At 39.5% G+C, this 24,091-nt stretch overlaps 1 protein-coding gene across 1 annotated transcript in view; it reads left to right on the top strand.

The window, feature by feature from the left end:
- The window catches only part of LOC135195070 (F-box-like/WD repeat-containing protein TBL1XR1), a 144,729-nt gene that overhangs the window by 105,456 nt on the left and 15,182 nt on the right, over positions 1–24,091 (top strand). Inside the window, exons 7-9 of the mRNA XM_064221445.1 lie at positions 17,084–17,245; positions 19,917–20,174; positions 20,420–20,547. Of these exons, the coding sequence (XP_064077515.1) occupies positions 17,084–17,245; positions 19,917–20,174; positions 20,420–20,547 (548 nt within the window). The remainder of the gene's footprint in view (positions 1–17,083; positions 17,246–19,916; positions 20,175–20,419; positions 20,548–24,091) is intronic.

Below are 24,091 nucleotides of genomic sequence, written 5' to 3'. Positions count from 1 at the left end.
GAACGATCTCTGCACAGATTTCAGTCTGAACAAAGATTTTTGTCTCGGGAAGACATGGCATACATTGAATGACCTGTGTATGGCAGACATAAGTTGCAAGCCAGCAACCTGGTCGTGACAGATTTCAGCTGAGATCGTTCAGACACGAAATTCCGCCCAATTTTGCATTCAGACAAGCCCATACACAATGTTTTTACGAACGATACTGACACTTTTTCAGACAGTTGTTCATACAATTGTTCAGTGCATGGGGCCCTTAAGAGAGCCCACTTTGGTAATACATCTAGCTCCTGATGCTAATGCAATCAGGAAGATCACATTGTAATTGTAGGTTTTGTACATGAACTTCCCTGCCAGATATATACTTAGCTTAGGTCTCTGACGTCACGACAGAAAATTCAAAACTCGCGGCACACGCTACAGGTAGGTCAGGTGATCTACCTTACCCGCCGCTGGGAGGCGGGTGTAAGAACCAGTCCCCCTTTCTTGTCAGATTATTTTCTGTCGCCGGCTGGACAACACCTGTTGTTCAGTCCTTACGATAGTTAAAATTCGTTCTCGTTGCCGACGATTTGGATTTTGGTGAAGTACCCTTTGTTTGTTGGCTTGGCATACGCTTTTTAGACTGTTTTTTGGATTTTTCTTTTGGATTTCTCTTACATATCTATAATCATGGATGATTCTGAAGTTAAGAAACCTAGTTTATTTAGGGTTTGTTCAGAGAAGGAATGTAAAGTTAGGCTTCCTAAAGCTGCATTAGATCCTCACTCGGTATGTGCGTCTTGTAGAGGGAATGAATGCTCTTTTATTAACCCTTGCAAAGAGTGTGAGAATTTGGATGAGGATGGTTGGAAGGCTCTTTCTTCTTATGTGAGAAAGTTAGAGAAGGATAGGGTGCGCAAGGCTTCTTCAAAGAGTTCTAGTAGATCGAGGGTGAGTGAAGTTGAGGCTGAGAATCCTGTAGTAGAAGTAGTTCCTTCTCCAGTTTCAGCCCCTGCGCCCAGCTTTGAACCCGAAGATTCGTTTTCGGAAGTTGCTTCTGGGAGAGCCTCGATCAGGAGTAAGGAGAGCCTCGCTCGCTCTCGACAAGGTAAAGAGTGATGATAGTGCAAGTGATCAGTGCAGTGCCCCTAGTGCAGTGGAGGGTGCGTCTGACCGGCTCACTAACGCTTCCAGGCCTAGACCTCTTCCAGACTCCCAGACCCAGTGGAGGAGGAAAGTTGAAAGCCGCAGGAAGGTTAGGGAGAACACCCCCACCGGTCAGGCGTCCCCTCGGCAGTTCCTGTTGCTCGTTCCCAGGCTGCCTTGGATCGAACCAAGAAGGAGTTATTGCGCCAGTGCTTCTCGTCATCTTCGTCGCCTTCTCCTCAGCGTAGATGGAGCGCCTCGGAGTCGTCTCGCCCTCTCAAGAGGCCCTGGAAGGATCCTTGCGCCCTTCCTTCCAGCCCCGAATCCTTCGCAGAAGAGCCAGAAGTGGAACGCAAGAGAACCAAGATTTCGTCGGTTACGCTTCTCCTGTTCGCTCTCGGACTTCGTCCCCTGTAGAGGAGTTTAAGAGATCTCCTGCGCGTATCCTGGCGGGTCTGCAGGCGCAGATTGCGGCTTTAGCGGAGTCTGTTGCCGGGACTTCTCATCGTCGGAAGGACGCCTCACTTCCGGTGAAGAAGTCTAAGAACGTTCCTTCGGCTAAATCTCCTTTGGCTAGAAAAGCTTTTGAGCCTGTTAGTAGGAGGTCAGAAGTGCAGGCTGGAGCTCGGGATCTTTCTCCGAGTAGGCTCTCCTCTCTTCCCAGCGAGAGTTGTGAGCATGTAAGGCGTAAGGAGCCAGACAGGCTCTCTCCTCAGGATTTCCGCTCCTCTTCAGTTAGGCGTCAAGAGCTTGACAGACGTCAAGAGCCTCGTTTTCGTCAGGAGCGAAGGAAGAGTTCTTCGCCTGGTGGCCACTCTCCTTTTGACGGACGCTCGGAGCCTAGTAGGCGTCAAGAGCCTAGTAGGCGCCAAGAGCCTGGTAGGCGGCAACGGAAGTTTTCTCCTCCGTTAGATCACTCCCGATTGGATAGGCGCTCAGAGCCTTGTAAGCGCCGCGCTTCTGACAGGGATTCATCTGTGGATGTTTTCTCTCACCCCGTAGCAGGCGTCAAGAGCCTGGCAGGGGTTTTGAGCTCAATAGGCATCAAGAGCCTGGCAGGCGTATTGAGGATGGCAGGCGCCAAGAGCCTAGCAGGCGCAGAGAGCCTGATAGGCGCTCTCCCTTATCCAGACGCTCTTCTGTGGAGTTAGAATCTGTTTCCGACAGACGGGCCTCCACTTGTAGGCGCTCTCCTAGTAGGCGCTCCCCAAGTAGGCGCTCCCCAAGTAGGCTCTCTCCTGGGAGACGCTCTCAAAGTAGGCGCTCTCCAAGTAGGCGCTCTCCTAGTAGGCTCTCTCCTGGGAGGCGCTCTCAAAGTAGGCGCTCTCTGTAGGCGCTCCCCGTGTAAGCGCTCTCCCCAGTGGTTTTTCTTCCAGTAGGCGCTCGCCTAGTAGGCGCTCTCCGAACAGGCGCTCTCCAAGGATTAGCTCTCCTCCGGGCAGTAGAGCTTCTAGACGTCATTCTTCGGAAGAATTTGTTGGTGATTCGGAGGAAGATTTGCCCAAGGATGCTTCGGTTTCTTCGTATAAGAGACTTACAGACCTCCTCTTGCAAGATTTTGGGGAGTCTCTTTCGGCCGTTGCTCCTCCGTCTCCTCCGTCCTTATTTTCAACGACCAATACAGCTAAGAAGTCTTCAGTCGTTAAGATGAAGCCTACAGTGTCTATGAAGAAGGCTCTGAAGAACTTTGACGACTGGTTGCTTTCAAAAGAAGAGAAAGGCAAGGCAGTTTTTTCTTTTCCCCCGTCCAAGCTGACGGGTAAGATGGGGTTCTGGTACGAGTCAGGAGAGCCCTTGGGTCTAACTCTTCCCTCTTCTGCAGACTCGGACTTCTCTTCGTTGGTTGATTCCGCACGTCGCTCGCGCTGAATTCTGCGAAGACGACGTGGGGTATGAGCGAGTTGGATCACCTTCTGAAGGGAATGTTCCGAGTCTTAGAAGTTTTTAACTTTCTTGACTGGACCCTTGGAGTGTTGGCTAAGAGGACTCAAGAGCAAGACACTCTTTCGCCTGAAGACCTCCACGCAGTTCTGTCTTGCATGGACAAGGCAGTGAGAGACGGTTCCGGGGAAATTGCTTCACTTTTTGGTGCAGGAGTGGTAAAGAAGAGGGCCGTTTTCTGCTCTTTTCTTACCAAGGCGGTTTCTCACGCACAGAGAGCTTCCTTGCTGTATTCACAGCTTTCCCCGCAACTCTTCCCCAAGAAGACTATTAATGATATCTCCAGCTCGTTATCAGCAAAAGCGACGCAGGATATGCTAGCTCGCTCGGCTAGAATTCCGAAACCTTCGTTTCAGCAGAAGACGAAGAAAGAGGCTCAAAGTAGGCAAGAACCCTTTCGAGGAGGACCTTCGTCTCGCTCTTCTTCCTCCAGAGGTTCGAGACCACCTAGAAGAGGAAGGACCTTCTCCCGGTCTATTAGGGCCAAGAAGTAGTTCGTGTGTCCTCCAGACAACTGTGGGTGCCAGACTTCTGAACTTTGCAGATGTCTGGGCACGAAAGGGGGCGGACAACTGGTCCCTCGCGATCATCAAGAGGGGATACCTCATTCCCTTTATCTCGAGACCACCCTTGACCACCACTCCAAGGGCACTGGTGGCCAAATACAAAGACCCACTAATGAATCAAGCCCTCGCTCTAGCGGTAGAGCTGATGTTAGAGAAAGAGGCAATAGAGATGGTTCAGGACCCTCTTTCAGCGGGGTTCTACAACCGTCTGTTCCTAGTTCCCAAGAACTCAGGAGGATGGAGACCGGTTCTGGACGTGAGCGCCCTGAATGTCTTTGTGAAGAAGAGGAAGTTCGCTATGGAGACGACGTCATCAGTCTTAGCAGCTCTTCGTCCCGGGGACTGGATGGTGTCGCTGGACCTTCAGGACGCTAACTTCCATGTACCGATCCATCCTTCTTCTCGCAAATTTCTCAGATTCATGTGGGGAGGGAACGTTTTTCAGTTCAGGGCCCTATGCTTCGGCCTTTCCACGGCCCCCCAAGTATTCACAGGACTGATGAAGAACGTTGCCCAGTGGCTTCATCTCGAGGGAGTGAGGATTTCCCTCTACTTGGACGATTGGCTTATCAGGGCCAAATCCAAAGAGAAATGTCTGGAGGACTTACGAGTGACGTTGGATCTAGCAGCTTCTCTGGGTTTGCTAGTGAATTTCGAGAAGTCACAGCTAATCCCCAGTCAAGAACGTATCTATCTGGGGATTCTGATGGCTTCTCAGGTTTTTCGGGCGTATCCGTCCCCAGAGAGGATAACCCGAGGTTTGGAGAAGGTAGCAATCTTTCTAGAGAAAGATGTATGCACAGCAAGGGAGTGGATGAGTCTGTTGGGGACACTCTCCTCGCTGGAGCAATTCGTTTCTCTAGGAAGGTTGCACCTCAGACCCCTACAGTTCTTCCTGACGAGGAACTGGGATCGGAAATCTCAAGGTCTGGACTTTGCGTTCAAGATTTCGCAAGAGATAAAGGAGGATCTACGTTGGTGGCTAGACCCTCTATTGTTCAAGGAAGGCCTTTCCTTGCAGGTTCGGAACCCCAACCTAGTGTTGTATGCAGACGCTTCGGACAAAGGTTGGGGAGCTACTCTCGGGTCGAGAGAAGTGTCAGGCACCTGGATGGGGGATCAGGTGTCCTGGCACATCAACAAGAAGGAGCTAACAGCGATTTGGTTAGCTCTCAAGACCTTCGAACCCCTCGTAAAAGGGAAATATGTTCAGATCAACTCCGACAACACTACAGCCCTGGCTTACATTCATAAACAGGGGGGGACTCACTCTTTCTCCCTGTACGAGACAGCGAGATCGCTCCTCTTGTGGTCAGAGGAAAGGAACATAAGGCTTCTCACCAGGTTCGTACAGGGAGAAAGAAATGTCAGAGCGGATCTGCTAAGCAGAAGGAATCAAGTCCTTCCCTCAGAGTGGACTCTGCACACGGACGTATGCCAGGAGGTGTGGAGGACGTGGGGCAGGCCCCATCTCGATCTATTTGCGACCTCCAGGAATGCGCGGATAGATCTATACTGCTCCCCTATTGCAGACCCAAGAGCAGTGGCAATAGATGCATTCCTGATGGATTGGAGGAATCTGGATCTTTACGCGTTCCCGCCTTTCAAGATTATAGGGGAAACGTTAAGGAAATTCGCAGCGTCAGAGGGAGCAAGGATGACGTTGATAGCTCCGTTCTGGCCCGCCCACGACTGGTTCACAGAGGTACTGGAATGGCTGGTGGATGTCCCAAGATCCCTACCTCTAAGAGTCGATCTGCTCAAACAGCCCCACTTCGACAGGTTTCACAAAAACCTCCCCGCTCTCAGTCTGACTGGATTCAGACTATCAAGAGTCTCGTCAGAGCTAAGGGCTTTTCGGCAAAGTCTGCAAGGGCTATTGCCAATGCACGTAGACCTTCCACATCTAGAGTCTACCAGTCGAAGTGGGATGTTTTTTCGACGCTGGTGCAGGACTCATAAAGTTTCCTCCTCCAGTACCTCTGTGACTCAGATTGCAGATTTCCTTATCTTCCTGAGGGAAAAATGCGGGTTGGTTGTCTCCACCATCAAGGGATACAGGAGCATGCTTTCCTCAGTTTTTCGTCATAGAGGATTAAACATATCTGAGGACAAGGACCTCCATGATTTAATCAGATCGTTTGAAACGGTTAAAAGAACCTCCTCCTTAGTGCCTAGCTGGAATCTAGATGTCGTGCTGCTCTTCCTGAGGTCCTCAAGGTTCGAACCTCCCCATGCTGCTTCGTTCAGAGACCTTTCGATGAAGACTCTTTTTCTCTGTGCGTTAGCGTCAGCGAAGAGGGTCAGCGAGCTGCAGGCTCTAGAAGGTGAGGTAGGTTTCCAAGGAGGCTCCGCGGTTTGCTCTTTTCTTCCGGCTTTCCTAGCCAAGAATGAAAACCCTTCTTCGCCGTGGCCCAGGAGCTTTGAAATCAAAAGCTTATCCTCCTTAGTTGGGACAGAAGAGGAGAGATCTCTTTGCCCGGTGAGAAGCCTGAAATATTATCTTCAGAGGAAGAAAAGACTTGCTGCTAATGAGAGCAATCTCTGGTGCTCTGTAAGGGACCCCAGTAGGCCCTTATCTAAAAATGCACTCTCATTCTTTATCAGGAATATTATTAGAGAAGCACACACTTCTTGCAATCAGCAACAGTTTAACCTTCTGAAAGTCAAGGCGCACGAAGTATCGGCCATCGCGACGTCTTTGGCTTTCAAGAAGAATTTGTCATTACAAAACCTTATGAAGGCCACTTTTTGGAGGTGTGAATCAGTCTTCTCTAATCACTACCTAAGGGACGTATCGATTACGTATGATAAGTGTTTTGGGCTAGGCCCTTACGTATCGGCGGATTCAGTGCTGGGGCAGGGAGCTGAAACACATCCTTTTTAATCCTTTTTCCCTGTTAGTTTTAAGTTTGAGTTTTTTGGTTGTACGAAGGAGGTTGCAGGAGGCAGCTCCTTCTTTCGTATACTAATGTTAGTATTTGGTTAGGTGATCGGTTGTGCTTGAGGCTCCTTGCAATTGGTAGTGATAGGCTCTGGCATGTAAGCGGGTTGATCCCCATTGACCAGATCCTGCTTGGATTCTGCCAAGTAAGTGGACTCAGTTCCCATTGGTAGACCCAAAGAGTTCTTCAGCCATAGGTCACGCCCTCGCTGAGACTCTTTAGGCAACGCAGACTAATAGACAGTAACTATCAAGTCTTCTGCCTAAATCAGGTAAGAACCAGAGGTTTATATTATGTATTCCTTTAACATGTGTTGTCCCCACTTTCTAAGTAAGTATGTGTCTCTTTCCCTCCACCAAGGGTGTCAATCAGCTAAGTATATATCTGGCAGGGAAGTTCATGTACAAAAATGATATTGTTAGTATACAATAAAGTTTTGTACATACTTACCTGGCAGATATATACGATTGATGGCCCGCCCAGCCTCCCCTCAGGAGACAGGTGGAAGAAAATAACCTGACAAGAAAGGGGGACTGGTTCTTACACCCGCCTCCCAGCGGCGGGTAAGGTAGATCACCTGACCTACCTGTAGCGTGTGCCGCGAGTTTTGAATTTTCTGTCGTGACGTCAGAGACCTAAGCTAAGTATATATCTGCCAGGTAAGTATGTACAAAACTTTATTGTATACTAACAATATCATTTTTGGTTGTATTAGGTCTGCTGAATTGAGGGGCTGATCAAAATCTAAGCACTTTGTTCAGGAACCAAGTAATTGGAACCTTTTGAGAGCAGGTCTGTAATGCAAAGGACTGCAGAAATTTTGTTAATTTTTTTTTTTTTGTAGTCTGAGTATTGGATCTGTTATTGATGTGAATTGCAACAGGCTCTTCATACGTTCTTATTGCCATTTGGAAACTCTGGGCTGTGCAAGGCATGTTTTGAGGACTTTTCTTATTCTGTTTTTAGTGTGAATGGTGGGGGAGAGACAACAGGCGTGAAAATATCCCAACACAGTCTCAGCCACTGAAAGCATCTGCTGGATGAGGCTGGATTTTCCCAATTTATCATAAAACTTTTGACTACGTGTTTACTACTGCTTTTAGGTTTTTCAAGCAATTTTTCTTGTGGGCCCTCAGATCAACCAGTCGTCTAGGTAGTCAATGAATCGTATTCCTGATTTCTCAAGCAACTACCATTACTAATTTTGTCAAAATTCTTTGGGCACTCTTTAGCCCAACGGTGTGACTTGGAACCTGTACATATCTTTCCCTTTATGGAACCCTAGGAAGGGGCAGAAGGGAATGGTGACAGGAACATGCCGGTGTACATATTTCAGAGCTGTAGCTGTCCAAGTCCCTTTTGAAACAATTGAAAGTTCTAGGGCAATAGTAGTTATTTGGAAAATTTGGCAAACAATGTGCTTGTTCAGTGTTGATAGGGCTAGGACAGTGGTTGTCAAATTTTTTCGTGGGCGAATATAAAATAATGTGTACAGCTTTTCATTCACAAAACTAAACTAGTGGTATCCATGGCACTGCTTTTTCCTTTTACAAAAAATTAAACAAACAGGATTCATAGCACTGCTTTTCATTCACAAAACTAAACTGATAGAATTCATGGCACTGCTTTTAATTCATAAAACTAAAAAATTAGAATCCTTGGAACTGCTTTTCATTCACACAAAACTAAATTAATAGAATCCATGGCACTGTGTTTCATTCACAAAACAAAATTAATAGAATCAGTAGCACTGTGTTTCATTCACAAAACTAAATTAGCAGAAACCATGGCACAGATTTTCATTCACAGAACTAAACTGATAGGATCCATGGCACTGCTTTTCATTCACAAAACTGAGTTAATAGAACCCATGGCACTTGCCAGTCCAACATACATGTTTGATACAGGAGTCATTCCTGTCAGTGGCACCTTTAGGTGGCACCCAGGAGGGAGGGAGGGAGGATAAGGTTGGAGGATGAACATACATTACATAAGTAATTTGTGGTTAAAAGAGGAATTCAATTAAGTAATTGAAATACACTGAAAGTGATAATTTTTCTGTGTCCCTGCGACCCATCAAAATTGGTCTCGCGATCATAGTTTTGAGAACCACTGGTCTAGAATCACTTTGTTCGGAGGAATTCTTTTTGGGGACACTTGAAGAGATGTGTTTAGTAGTGAATATACTCATGTTTGTCTATGAACTCCACTAACAGGGTCTTTCTGCACATAACCTTCCAGAGAGGGGTCTGATTTTTGGAAGAACCTCTTTACATGAGGGGAGGGATGAAACCTGTTTCCACCCCAACCTGTTTAAAAATAATGCTGTGTCCCCAAGGGGAATGCTTCCATTGCCTGTGGTGTCATCGAATTCGACGCCAATCATACCATTCCTATTTGTATCAATCTCTTCCTCTTGCCTTTGCCCTTGATAGGCATTCCAGGTGTTCTTTTTCATATAAGAGGGTCATTGGATCCTGTGAAAAAGATTTCCTTGCTATTGTTGCTGTTCCTTTGCAAGTTGTCCCTTCTGTCCACCTACTTGTCTTTGAGGAAAACTGTTGGGGTGACTGAAGGCTTAGAGGATTTTTTTTCTTATCATAGAAAGTTTTTTTGGTTTGGGTAAGGGGAAGTTTTTGTTTTTTGTTTCCTGAATTCCCCTTTTTCTCCAAAAGAGAGTACTCTGCAGTTCTGTTGGCTGGCTTGTTGGCTAAGTTTTTAACCATTATAGATTCCTAAAACAGGTCCTTACAGAAGGGTTTATTATGTAATAATATAGTTACATTTGGAAGTGACTTGTTTGAGCCCTCCAATTTTTCCATTCGCGCTTTTATGCGCCACTCTAAAATATCAGAGTGCTTGCCATAGGGTTCTACTAAGACTTTTGGCTGCAATAGAAAAATAGTTCTGGAACCTTTTGGAAGCTTTTTGGTGGCGACTTCCAGCAAGGTGGTAGAGGTTATAATAATAAAGAGGTGGATCCTCATATGAAATTTTGCTAAGGTGTCGCCTCTGAGATTCTTCTCATAGGGGTTGAAAATTGCTGTTTAGTTATATATAAAGGGAGCTTTTCCCCTTTAGAAGGGAGTTGTAGTGTTGCCCATTCCTTTGTTGAGTTTTCTGAAACTGGGATAACTGTTGGAATTGGTTTTAATTCTTCCATTGACTCTGGTCTTTTAGTCACTACAAAAGTCTGAAAATTTATCTTTTCAAGATTAATAATTTTGAAAGTGAAGGGACAGAAGGCTGGGGCAACTTGGTGAACAACTTGGGTCCTGGTAAAGAGTGTCTTCTATAGCTTTTGATATTATAGACACGGGTAAGAAAACCATTTCTGTCAATGGTCTCTCACATGTGTAGCGTCAATTCTTTCTTTAATGAGATATTTACTATAGGGAGAGAAAATGCTCATTGAGGCATCAAACCATGGATTATTAGTATAATCAGGGATGAGTATTGAATCCCCTATCATATATTATCTGAAGTTTTGTATTCCGAACTGACTGTAGTGGTTTCTAGTCGGAATTCCAACATTAGACCTTATTTGGGCAGCATTTGCATCCCATCTTTTGGGTTGCAGGATGCTCTACTTTTGCACTTTGGAATGTACTTGACTGAATTAAATTCCTTTTTGGAATTGTGCATCATGTCCTTTTATATTGCCATTCTGTGTCAAGGACATTTTCGATGTTATTCATAATTTCCTTAGAAAATTGATCAAATACCACTAACTGCGTATATTAGAAAATTGATCAAATACCACTAACTGTATATCCTTTTTGGGAAAGCTTACACATTTTGACTTGAGCTTCAACAACTGAACTGTAACTGACTTAACGTTAACCAAGGGGCAGAAGTTGTAGGTAAGTTACAATACCCCTCCGAAAGTACATATAGTAATTTCAGTCGGAGTTAGATGTATCCTAGTACAGGCAGTCCCTGGGTTACGACGGGGGTTCTCTTCTTGAGGCGTGTTGTAAGCCGAAAATTCGTAAGCCAGAACATCATCAAAAATCGTAAGAAAACCTTACTTTTAATGCTTTGGGTGCATTAAAACTATGTAAACTGCATTCTTATTGCATTTTTCATTAAAAAAAACCCTTCAAATATTGATTACAGGCAGTCCCTGGGTTACGACGGTCTCGGCTTCCGACGTTCCAAGGTTAATGCGCTTTTCAATTATGTTCATCAGAAATTATTTCCAGGGTTACGACGCCTACAACACTGATCTGGCAGATGAAATATAACAAAAAAATGCAAAATAATCAATATTTGAATTTTTTTTTAATGAAAAATGCAATGAGAATGCAGTTTACATAGTTTTCAATGCAACCAAAACATTAAAAGTAAAGTTTTCTTAGGATTTTTGATGATGTTCCGGCTTACGATGATTTTCAGGTTACGACGCATCTCAAGAACGGAACCCCCGTCATAACCCGGGGACTGCCTGTATTTGGCATTTTTAGAGTCAATTCTTCTGCCAGATCAGCGTTGTAGATGTCGTAACCCTGGAACATGTCGTAAACCTGGAAGTAATTTCTGATAAAGCATTGTAACCTCAGAACGTCATAAGCTGAACCTGTCGTAAGCTGGGGGACTGCCTGTATCCCCTTTTGGGGGAAAAATCCCTTTCAGTATTGAAAGCTGCATTGGGGTTGAATTCCTTCTTGAAGGTTTCTCTCAAGGAAATTTGTGTTCCTGATCCTTCTGGGTTCAGCTGGGGTATTTTGGAGGCAATGTAAACCTCATATTCCATAGAAAGAATGTCACCCCCAAAATTCCCCTACTTCCTCTGCGGGGTTAACCCGGGAGGTAATGGGGACTGATGTTATGTACTGGGTTTTGGCTGAAACATGAATCTTGTTCTTGGAGGTGGTTAAATATCTGATGCTGGAGTTCTACCAGGAAGAAACAATCTCCCCTTTCCTTACCCTTAATAACCCTAGTTCTCACTGGGACAGCTTAAAGTGAGCTGTTTCATCCTTAAAACTTGGTGCCAGTAGCATACTACAAGTTTCATACATATCTGGCAACCAAGCAAATTTTTATTGTTTTTTACAAGGACTATGATCATGGCAGATGGTATGGGCCAAACCACTGGTAAAAGTGAACTGAGTAATTTGCTACAGAACACTTAAACTAAGGGTCCTGCATAATGGCAGCCCTTTAGTGATAAAGCAAGTTGTTATTAGAAGCTAATTAGTATTGATTTAGTTAATGAGGGACACCTTTGTAGTTCCTCATATTGTTTCCATATTTGTAATAAATTCTTGTAGAAATCTATGTTAACTTGAACCCTTTGTGGTTTAAGTTTGTGTTGACAGCCATATATGGCTGTATTAGTCCATTTGGCCTGGCTCTGTGAAATTTTTATTGAATTGTTGTACCATTCAGATTAATCTTCCATGAACTAATTGTTTAGTTAGCCCAGCAACTGTTTTATGTGGTTTTATGTTAATGCTTCTAGAATAATATACATTAAACCAAGAATAGAGTATTTCTCAGAAGGTTCCCGCTCAACCTATTCTAGGTCACTACCTATTTTAGGCTTATTTAAAACTTTTAAGGGTATAAACCATAATAGAAAAATTTCCTTTTTTTAGTTTAGTTTTGTTTTGTTTTCTGTGGCTAAGACCATCCTTACCTGATATTTGGCCATTGCTGGTTTTTACGCTACTGGCAGGATATTCCCCTAGAAAAGTAGTTCCTACTTAATCTGATTAGGCTCTTGCCTGTACTGGGTTTTATCACCTTTAAGGTTTAGGCTACTTTAGAGCTCCACTATTATGTAGCCTTACCATTAGGCTACCATATAGGTATCGGCCTCTAGTTGTAAAAACTATATTGTTGTATTAAGTCTAGGATACTGTTTATATCTAATCTTCAGCTATTTGGACTAAACTATGTCTTAGTAGACCAATAGTAGGATGTTTCCTAAATTGTTCTCTTCTAGCATAGTAGTAATAAAACAGTGAGCTTGTGGTTACCGTTGCCATTGGTTAGCATGTTTCGGTTTTACGGGGCTTGATAAAATATATTCATAAGTAGGTTTTACATTCCGTAGGGTTTATAGCACCATTGTCTGGTTATCGTTTTCTTAGGCTAGGTGCCTAGACCGCCTCATAAAATACAAACAGAAAGAATGGGCATCTTTTCCTCTGCTCTTTTAAAAGTTATGCTTTACTTCGCTGTATCTAGTAATACTGTATGTAATCTTGTATTACTATTTGTTATAAAATACGAACAAACCGATCTTGTTTCAGTTTGGAAAAATCAGCTGAGTGAGGAAGTAAGATTATTTCACCATATATAACTCAATTCCGAGGGATTTTCTTGCTTCTATTTAGCATATATTACTCTTTAGAAACTATTTTTATGTGACAAAGTTATTTTTCTTTAAAGTATTTTTAAGTTGAAAATTGACGTCAATACATGAACTAGAATTAGTTATTTTTTCGTTAATAGATGGCGCTGTTGTCTGATTATCGGTACATATTTCGGTACTTGCCTCATAAAATACAAACATAACGAATATGCATCTTTTCCTTGGCTCTTTTAAAACTTTATGCTTTACTTCATTGTATCCAATAATACTGTATGATATACGTATAATGAAAAAAGATATCATTATCATATATAAATATTGGAATATATGACAGTGCAAAAAAAATTTCATATATAATTGTATACAATTCACGCTGTGATTACAATGATTTTGGTATATAGCAAATTGTAAAGCAATCAAAGCAACACAGAGAAAATATTATCACAATATGATGCATGAATTCGTAACGCGCAGACGTAAAAAAAAGCCGTTTTCAAAAATTCACCATGAATCGAAATATTGTGCTAGAGACTTCCCGTTCATTGCAAAATGAAGGTTAATTGATTGAATATTACTAGACTGTAAGTGCTGTAGCTTACAATTGCAGTTTTCGACCATTTTGGTCGAGCTAAAGTTGACCGAAGGTCAAATTTTTTCTATTTATCATTATTTATATGAAAATATTTCAAAATTGATAAAAGCTACAACAATGGGTTGTTTTTAGTTGTGTTCTACATGAAATTGCGCACATTTTCATATATAAAACTTTATGTAATGGCTAATTTTAAATGGTGCAAACATTACGACAATCGGACGAAAATATTTACGAAAAAATTTATGATTTTTTCGGAAGTTACCGAGCAGACATAAGGAAAAAGTTTTTTTCATAAATTCACCTTAAATCGAAATATTGTGCTAGAGACTTCCATTTTGTTGCAAAATAAAGGTAAATGATTGAATATTACTAGAATGTAAGAGTTTTAGCTTACAATTGTGTTTTTTTACCATTTCAGTCGAGTCAAAGTTGACCGAAGGTTGGAATTTTTGGCACTTATCGTTATTTATGTGAAAATATTTCAAAACTGATAAAAGCTACAACCATGGGTTGTTTATTGTTGTATTCTTCATGAAATTGCGCACATTTCCATATATAAAACTTTATGTAACGGCTAATTTAAAATGGTGCAAACGTTACAACAATCGGACAAAAAAATTTCTGATTTTTTTCGGAAGAGTTACCGCGCGGACGTAAGGAAATTTTTTTTTCATAAATTCACCATAAATCGAAATATTGTGCTAGAGACTTCCAATTTGTTGCAAAATGAAGGTAAATAATTGAATATTACTAGAATGTAAGGCACCTATCGTTATTTATATGAAAATATTTCAAAACTGATAAAAGCTACAACCATGTGTTGTTTTATGTTGTATTCTACATGAAATTGCACACATTTTCATATATAAAACTTTATGTAACTGCTTATGTAAAACTGTGCAAACATTACGACAATCAGACGAAAAAATTTCTGGTTTTTTCGGCAGTTACTGCGCAGATGTAGGAAAACTTTTTTTTTTTCTAGAATTCGCCATAAATCGAAATATTGTGCTAGAGATTTCCAATTTTTTGCAAAATGAAGGTAAATGATTGAGTATTACTAGAATATAAGAGTTTTAGCTTACAATTGCGGTTTTCAACCATTTCGGTCGAGTCAAAGTTGACCGAAGGTTGAAATTTTGGCACTTATTGTTATTTATATGAAAATATTTCAAAACCGATAAAAGCTACAACCATGGGTTGTTTTTTGTTGTATTCTACATGAAATTGCACACATTTTCATATATAAAACTCTTATGTAACAGCTAATATAAAATGGTGCAAAAATTATGTCAAAGTGACAAAATAATTTCTAAGATGTGTCGCTGATGCTTTTTAGTGTGAGAAGAAAGAAATTCGCGCTTGCGCGCCTGGGTAACGATTGTAAACAAAACAACAGCTTGATCCTTGAACTCCCAGCATCCCTCAAAGTGCGTGATTCAAAAGTTTTCGCCAAGTAGGCCTATAACTATTTTTCCGTGAATTTTAAAAAAAACTTTTTTGCATCTACGTTTCGTACGTCAACTCGGCACCCAACAGACAATTTTTGTCGATGGTTAATAAGTCCAATCGGCGTTTAAGGGTTAAGTTAAGTATATCTTAATTTAACCAGACCACTGAGCTGATTAACGGCTCTCCTAGGGCTGGCCCGAAGGATTAGATATTTTTACATGGCTAGGAACCAATTAGTTACCCAGCAACAGGACCTACAGCTTATTGTGTGATCCGAACCACAATATATTGAGAAATTAATTTATATCACTAGAAATAAATTCCTCTGATTCCATTTTGGCCGAGCCGGGAATCAAACTTCGAACCACTGGATTGGTAGCTGAGCACAAAAACCACTCGTCCAAAGAGGAACTCCCCTCTTCAAGTAATTGTGAATGATTCAATTGAGGGGCGAGGCTTCTGATGGCCAGTACTTACAGTAGTGTTGCCAACAGTAACAAAGGTAACTCAGTAGACAGTTTTACCTGCAGTGTTGGTAACACTGGCAATTAAAATTACCCAATTTGTGGGTAAGTCTGTGGGCATATAGTTTGGGCTGGTCAGTGACCTGGGCTAATTTAGTTCTGGCTGGTCAGTGACCAGGGCTAATTGAGGTGTTCAGGTAAGTATTACAATGTTAGTTTTGTTATGAAAACTTCATTCTTTTGGACAGGTAGACTGCTTCAAGAACTGGTCAAGACTGCCCTAAACTCAATAATTCTCCTTTTCTTCCAATACCATCTTATTAGGGACAAAAAAATTGTGACATGCCACTTGGCTTATGGGGATACACTGTTGAGTCGTCCATTCAATCCAAAGAGAAAGATTATGTTTCATTTCTTCATAGATCTTGCCACTTTCCTTGCAGAAAATATTGTTCCTCAACCCCAACTATCATCTACTATGTCTATGTTATTTAAAATCCGTTCCTTATCATGAAAAAGTGTTGATACATTTGATAAACGAAAGCTAAGTGAATGAATTATGCCACAATATTTTTACATTTTCATGGTGTTTTATCATAGCCACCTTATTTTCCAACAAAATACAGTAGTACTATACTTTCTTCGGAGCCATTGGACTTAGTACTTATTAAATAGACAAATTCAAAGAAAATGAGACTGCAAATTAATAAGTATGGAAGCACATGTTCAAATAGACTTCCAAGAACTAGTGTCACGGCTTGGCTGGTTGTAACTATATTACAGGCAAATGTCATGTAGTATACAAGAAGTGTTTATTAGCTCTCTAAATAACTTGGCACTGTACATCTCATTACAGTATCTTAAATATTGTCACCTTTGTTTTTATGTGATTTTGCAATTTTTTTGCACTTTTTTTTCATTGATTTTCATATTATTATTATGGCTAAACAATGGTATGTATATTATATTATGTACTGTACAATTGAACATTGTGTACTACAGTGTACTTTGGATTTTTAAGTTAAGTTTTTTATTCAGTACATTACTATATGTTTTCAACACTTTAACCTTCTTTTTATGTGATTTTGCACTTTCTATATTGATTGTTTGTTTTATAACTTTTTAATTTGCTTCTGGTTAGTGTCCAGTTCCATAAAACAATGCAAGTAAATTTTTTCCTGTTATTTTTAACAAAAAACTGCCAAAAAGTTGAGAACAGTGTAAGAAGGAAGGAGGTAAGTTGAGATAATACAGCATAGACCATGACCATATAATAAGGGCACTGTCTGCTTTAGTTGCCTGGACATTTAGATTCATAAAAAAGCAAAGGAAACCAATCATGCGACTGAAAGTTTTAGTCATTCCTTTCTTGTGTCCAGCCCTTACTGCTGGGGATCATGCATGCTTCTTTTTGAAGTGTATTACAGATGCTTTGTTTTTTGAATGACTATAATATATGGATCATTCAAATGCCATTTTTTTAAAAGCAACAAGATCTGTAAAAGAGAAATGTCAAATGCCATTTTTGTTAAAGGAACAAGATCTGTAAAAAACAAACTTTTTTTAAACAGGAATCTTGTAATACCCAGGGTTTGGCTTGAATTTTGATTTTGCACTTTCTGTCTTGTCTAAAAATAGAATTGCCTCAGTTGGAGTTGATTTTTCAGTGTGATGGAACATTGCTAGCGACTGGATCATACGATGGTTATGCAAGAATATGGATGACGGATGGTCGTTTGGCATCAACCTTAGGGCAGCACAAAGGACCAATTTTTGCTTTGAAATGGAACAAGAAGGGAAATTATATTCTCAGTGCTGGAGTGGACAAGGTTGGTATATAATTCTTGTTATGTAGTATTTTTCAGAATATTTGACTATTATTTCATTACTTTTTGAAGTGAAACCAATAGACTTGTAGTAAACTGTGTTGTGAAGACTTGCCTATTTGTACCTACATAGGTGCTTTTCCTTAACCCCCACAGCCTGGGGATTGTATATATATGATCACATATAGTAGCTTTGGGGTAGTGGACAGGTATCGTAGATATACGGTCAAGATTTGGCGTCATACAGTTTGAATGAATTTTATGGGAAAGATGTTCCATGTTCCATATATCACTACAGGTACACAATCCTTTATTCAAAATTCTAAAAACCGAAAACATTTTGTGGAGAGTAGTGTCATTTCATAAGGTTGGTAGTTAGACATGCTAACAGCTGATCCGAATCAATTGGGTGTGTACTGCTACTCAGATTATTTTCTTTACTAAATCCCAAGAGCTGACCTTAGAAAACCCTAAGATTAAAAAAAAATCCCAAGATAATAAAAATTGTACATCTCCCAAGCCCTAAGAGTCCAAAATTTTCTCTCTCTCTCTCAAGAAAAGATACTGCTAATTTGAGTCTCTTTAACCAATAGGTATTAGTACATATGCACTGTGTGTGTGTGTGTGTGTTCATAATGTTTTAAAAAATGTGCAGAACAGTTAATACATCTTTAGAAAAACATAAAAACTTTGTTGTTGTCAGACACGTGAACTATAAAGATTCTGACCAGGTAAACAGAAATGGATTAACATTCCTCGGGAGATTAAAGAGGTTTGTTTTGAAGGTCTGTCAGCGCAGCATTAGTAAATATCTTCCAAAGCACACACAAAAAATGCTTTTGATGCGCAAGAATCTCTGAACCAACAATTCTGTACTCAAAGTCATGAGGAGAAATTGATTGAGTAGCTGGTTGCCATGGAGATCTATTAACCAATGACTCCCCTCTACTCTTGTTCTATTTATAGACATGTCGTGACGGCACTAAATTTGAACGCACTATAATCAGGATTATTTGACTGCTGATGGCACAAATTACTCCATAATTTGCTTTATGTAATTATTTCTTCTTGTAAAAATGAATTTAACAATAATTTTAACCTAAATATAGTGATATGAAAAATCCCCCACAGCGTGTTCTAGTTTTCTAAAGTACAACTGCAAGCTGATGACGACAGTGGCAACAAAGAACAACCCTCTCCAAGATCGATAAGATGAAATGTATTTCATCTTATCGTTAAAATTCACAAGTTGATTGTAATTTAACTTGTAATTCAACTTGTAAACTTTAATGTTAACTAAGACTATAAAATTAATTTTGTCATATCAATCTTGGAGACGGTTGCTCTTTATTGCCAATATGTCATCATCAGTTTGCAGTCGTACATTTGAAAACTATTTACACTGTGTGGAATTTTACATATGTTTTCAAGAAGAAATAATTGTATAAAGCAAATAATTGAGTAATTTTTACCATCACTAGTCAAGTAATCACAATCATGGGAACATTCAAATACTACATAATATGTATATTTTTGTGCTTTACTGAATATGCTTTTGTTGAAAAGATTTGTTAGTGAGCATATGGTCTTATTTGTCCCACTAGTTTATTATTGATGATGTTAATTATCTCATATTCATTTAACAGTATTATATTGATATATAAAAATAAACTATAATGAATAAATAACTATCTTAAAAAAAAAAACATGAAAAAAGGAGAGAGAAAAAATGCTTTCACTGCAGTAGTGATTTTTTATTATGCTTCTGACCCCACATTTCCAAAATTCATAAAATCCCCAAAACCGAAACACATCTGGCCCCAAGGATTTTTAATAAAGGATTGTCTACCTGTCTTGGCAACTCTTCAGAACACCCTATAAGAGTTTGAGTGAGCTGAGAAGCCCTCAGTCTTGCTCGAGGTGGTAAGGGGAACGTAGTCACAAATTCCCTTCCAAGGATGCGTCATAAATATTTTACAATAAATATGCTAAAGAGTTTGCTCCCGGTTTTATTTCTTATCTTTTATGATATTGTTTGAGCTGTAATTTCAATTTGACAAAGTAAAATAAAAAAATATTAGAAAGAACGCTTATAACTTTGTAAAATTAGTGTATTTTTTACAACTGTTATAAGGAAGGGCTGGGAAATATTCACTTATGATTTTCTGTGGAAGATACATAAATTTTTTTTAGAATTTTTCTCTTATGGCTTGGGAATATACATATCTTCCTCATTTAATTTTTTTTTTTTTTTTTTTTTTTTTTTATAAAGTTTTTCTTTTAAATTGGCCATCCTTAAATTTAGCCTGGTCATGGGTGTATGCATTAGCGTGTATTAGCCCAGACTGTGGGGGTTAACTAGGCCACTGAGTATAGGCTCCATGGTGTTCGTCTGAAAGCTTTGTACATAAATGAGAGGAAAAAATTAGTTATCAGGATTCCATTCCTCTTTGTTAAGAAGTAAAAGCATTACATAATCACAGAATCTTCACAGTAGGTGAATTTAATGTATGGTCTGTTTACATAAAAGTATTGAGTATTGTTAGTATTGCATAAGAAATTTAGGCAGTAGGTGCTCAGCAGAAAGACTGGATAGAACACCCGTACAGGGAAAATATGATGTTCAAAATGTTGATGTTTATGATTCTCCACCATAATATTATCATGATTTCAGACAACTATTATTTGGGATGCATCATCTGGTCATTGTACGCAGCAGTTTGCCTTCCACTCCGCGCCTGCATTGGATGTTGATTGGCAGAGTAACACTTCTTTTGCAAGTTGTTCCACTGATCAATGCATTCATGTATGCCAGCTGGGGCAAGACAAACCCATCAAGTCATTCCAGGGACATACCAATGAAGTCAACGCCATTAAGTGGGATCCTCAGGGGAATCTCCTCGCTTCTTGCTCAGATGATATGACACTAAAGGTAATGCTGGAATGGGCACTGGCATTTATACAAGTAAAAATCAAATAAGTCCAAATTTTAGGTTATTGGTGTATGAATATTATCTGTTTATTTTTTGTTTGACACCTAGTTGCAGTTATTTTGAATCTTTTTTTAGAGCCTAGTAATTAAGAGCATGAATATGTATTACTTATAGATTGCAACAGTATTTAGCATAAAACCTAAGGTGTCTGTATGTTTATTACTCCACTTCTATTCTTTTACAGATATGGTCTATGAGACAGGATTCATGTGTCCATGACCTTCAGGCTCATAGTAAAGAAATATACACTATTAAGTGGTCACCAACTGGTCCAGGTACCAATAACCCAAGCATGAACCTCATTTTAGCAAGGTAAAGGTTAAGTAGTTATTCTAAGGCTTATGGAAATACCTGCCAGAGTACATAATGTTTTGATTACTGCTGATCTTGCAGCACCACTGGGAACTTGTTAGTATATACAGTCACTGCAAAAAACTTAGTACTACCAAGGACTCATGTGGAGACAACAAGAAAAAATTTAAAGTAAAATATAAAGAGTGAAATAAAACACAACATTTAGACACTATCCCCCTTATTCTTTAAAACATAATTTAGAGTCAAATCAACTCGACCCTCTAGGTTTCCTTACCTTCTTCCCAGCGCTCCTGGTTACGTAGAAACACGGTTCATCGCTGAATACCACTGTAGACCAGTCTTCCTCAATCCAACCTTCATACTTCTTGCAAAAATTTAGCTGCTTCTTCATTGCCTTGGTTACCAAAGGCTTCTTAGCTGCTGTACGACAGGGGAGACTGAGATTCTTCCTTAGGCGATGTTATATGGTGCGTTCTGACACTTCTAACAACACTTCAGGGTTCCATTGCTTCAGTTCTTTTTTGGTAATACTTGGATTTACCATTACAATATGCTTTATCAAGGTACTATTGGTCTTGGAAATTTTCTGTAGATGTCCAGACCCCTTCTTCCTTTGCACTGCCAGCTTGAGTTCCCTTCCCTCAGCTCTGCTACACCAAATGGAGACCATATTTTTAGAGACTCTTAACTCCTTTGCTGTGGCTGTCATTGACTTGATTTCTTTATACATAGTCACAGTTTGTTTCTTTTTGATGATGGAAAGTGATTTACCCGGTAGGGCATACAAGTCCACTTGATATGCAGGTGCAAAATTACAGTAATCAGGTGGCTAAAGAAGGGTCAGGACAACTCCCCCCTCCCCCAGGATCATGGGTGATGGAGAGGGAGAGGATTTCAGTAGGCAGAAAAACTGTGCTGCCTCAAGCTGCATTGCCTATCATGCGATATTTACATTTTACCCGCTTTGAAGTGGCCGGGAAACGTGAATAATCTCAGGGCCACTATTCAGTTCTTAAGTTTGATTGCATCCTAAGATTTTTTGTGGTGACGGTATTTGGACATATGATAACAAGTTTTACTGTAAAATGCTGTGGGCACAAAAGCTTCTGTGACTGTCAGTAGTGTCATTTTAGGTTGTTACCAACTACATCCTAAAAATAATGTTTAAAACCTGCAAAAGAGTCTTGTGTTCTGGCAATGGGTCATAATGACATCTATGCCAACAGAATCTGAGAGTGCTGATTTTACTATTAGTATTTGGTATCATGATTTTTCCTGCAACCCTGTTAGTTACTAAGCCTTTGAGATTTCTATCTATAAGATCAAGAAATGTTATAAGCAATATATGTATGCTCTCTGAACTTGCTATTCATCCCTTGATATTAATTCCAGTGTCATTTTAAAGCAGGAAATTTATACAACTTTATTGTAGTATGTTCAAAATCTAAGGAGACAGCAAAGAGTCATAGTAATGAGTTGAAAATTTATTTTCATATAAGTAACTACATCGCTGTTTCAACTCACATGGCAGCTTAAATTTGAAATTTGCAGTAGCACTTCCATTGGTTTAGTGTAGGTGACTAGCCCCACCCACTTTCAGGGAAGAATAGGTACAACACGGCTAAAGAGCTCAATTTGTTTGTGCCGTTTAAGGACTGAACTTCAGTTGTATGAGCAGCTTGATTTTTTTTATTTTTGTTGCCGGATGGTTGTGTTTAATCCCCATATTGGTGAAGTACGCATTCATACTTTTGGTAGCCTTCGTGCTATTTATAGGTAGTTTAGGATTGTCGGGACTTATTTTTTCACTGATTAGACATTTATTTGTAGACTGTGGACTAGTCCATCTAATACCCGCAACCCCTGGTCATTTACTAATGTCTGCTTGGTAGTTCTACAAATTATTAATGTCAGATTTGATGAACTTATAGGTAAGTCTTGGTCAGAAGACTAAGATTTCCTCCATCTCTTTATTTATCATATTTTCTAGTTATCATGTCTTCTAGTTACTTAAGTCTAGAAAAGCAACAGAGAATGATAAAAGTATCATTAGTAATATTATAATAACTGCTTAAATGCTACAGCCATAAACAACTGAATGAAAACAGTTGTTTTGCTACAGAAAGTTAATAAATTACCGTAGTTTAGTTACAAATGATATTAATTAAGTAGAATAGGACCGTTATATTTTTACAGTATACGTTTATTCGCTATGGAGAAAATTTTGGCACAGAAATATAGTATGTACTGCTAAACTCAAGAAAATAATGTTCACACTGCATCAGTAACATAGATGAAACTCGACCGCAAATAATAATGGAAAAAAAAGTATTATAACCCTTAAATGCCGAAGCGGTAAAAAAAAAAAATGTCTCCCGTGTGCCGGAGACGTTTCAGAGTGAGCGCAGGAGCGGAAAAAATATTTTTTTCAAAAAATCATAGCGCGCTTAGTTTTGAAGATTAAGAGTTCATTTGTGGCTCCTTTTTTTGTCATTGCCTGAAGTTTAGTATGCAACCATCAGAAATGAAAAAAATTATCATTATCATATATAAATAATGCGATATATGATAGCGCAAAAACGAAATTTCATATATAATTGTATTCAAATCGCGCTGTGCACAAAACGGTTGAAGGTAACAAGTTACTTTTTTTTCGTTGTAATGTACACTAAATTGCGATCATTTTGGTATATAACACATTGTAAAACAATAAAAGCAATACAGAGAAAATATTATCACAAAATAATGCACGAATTCGTAACGCGCAGACGTAAACACATATTTTTTTCAAAAATTCACCATAAATCTAAATATTGTCCTAGAGACTTCCAATTTCTTTCAAAATGAAGACAAATGATTGAATATTACTATACTGTAAGAATATTAGCTTACAAATGCAGTTTTCGACCATATCTGACGAGTTAAAGTTGTCCGAATGTTGAATTTTTTTATATATATTTTTTTATATGCAATTATTTCGGAAATAAGAAAAGCTACAACTTTCAAATATTTTTCGTTTTATTCTACATGAAATTGCGCACATTTTCATATATAAAACTCTATGAAATGCCTAATATGAAATGGAGCAAATATTCTGAGAATGGGACTTACGCATTTCGGAGATTTGTGGCGGAGAATCTGCGCGCGGTGGGAAGGAAAGTTTTTTTTTTAAATTCACCATAAATTTAAATATTGTGCTAGAGACTTCGAATTTGTTTCACGATGAAGATAAATGACTGAATATTTCTAGACTGTAAGAGTTTTATCTTACAATTGCGTTTTTCGACCATTTTGGTAGAGTCAAATTTGACCGAACGTGGTTTTTTTTCTATTTATCGTGATTTATATGCAAATATTTCGAAAATGAGAAAAGCTACAACCTTCAACTATTTTTTGTTGTATTATACATGAAATTGCGCACATTTTCATATATAAAACGTTATGTAACGGCTAATTTAAAATGGTGCAAACATTACCACAATTGCACGTATGATTTTTTCGGAAGAGTTACCGCGCGGACGTAAAGAAAATGTTATTTTTT

The sequence above is a fragment of the Macrobrachium nipponense genome, chromosome 15 (assembly GCF_015104395.2).
Source record: "Macrobrachium nipponense isolate FS-2020 chromosome 15, ASM1510439v2, whole genome shotgun sequence".
Lineage (NCBI taxonomy): Eukaryota > Metazoa > Arthropoda > Malacostraca > Decapoda > Palaemonidae > Macrobrachium > Macrobrachium nipponense.
Note: the sequence above shows the minus strand (reverse complement) of the source record. Positions and strands in the feature narration are given on the sequence as shown.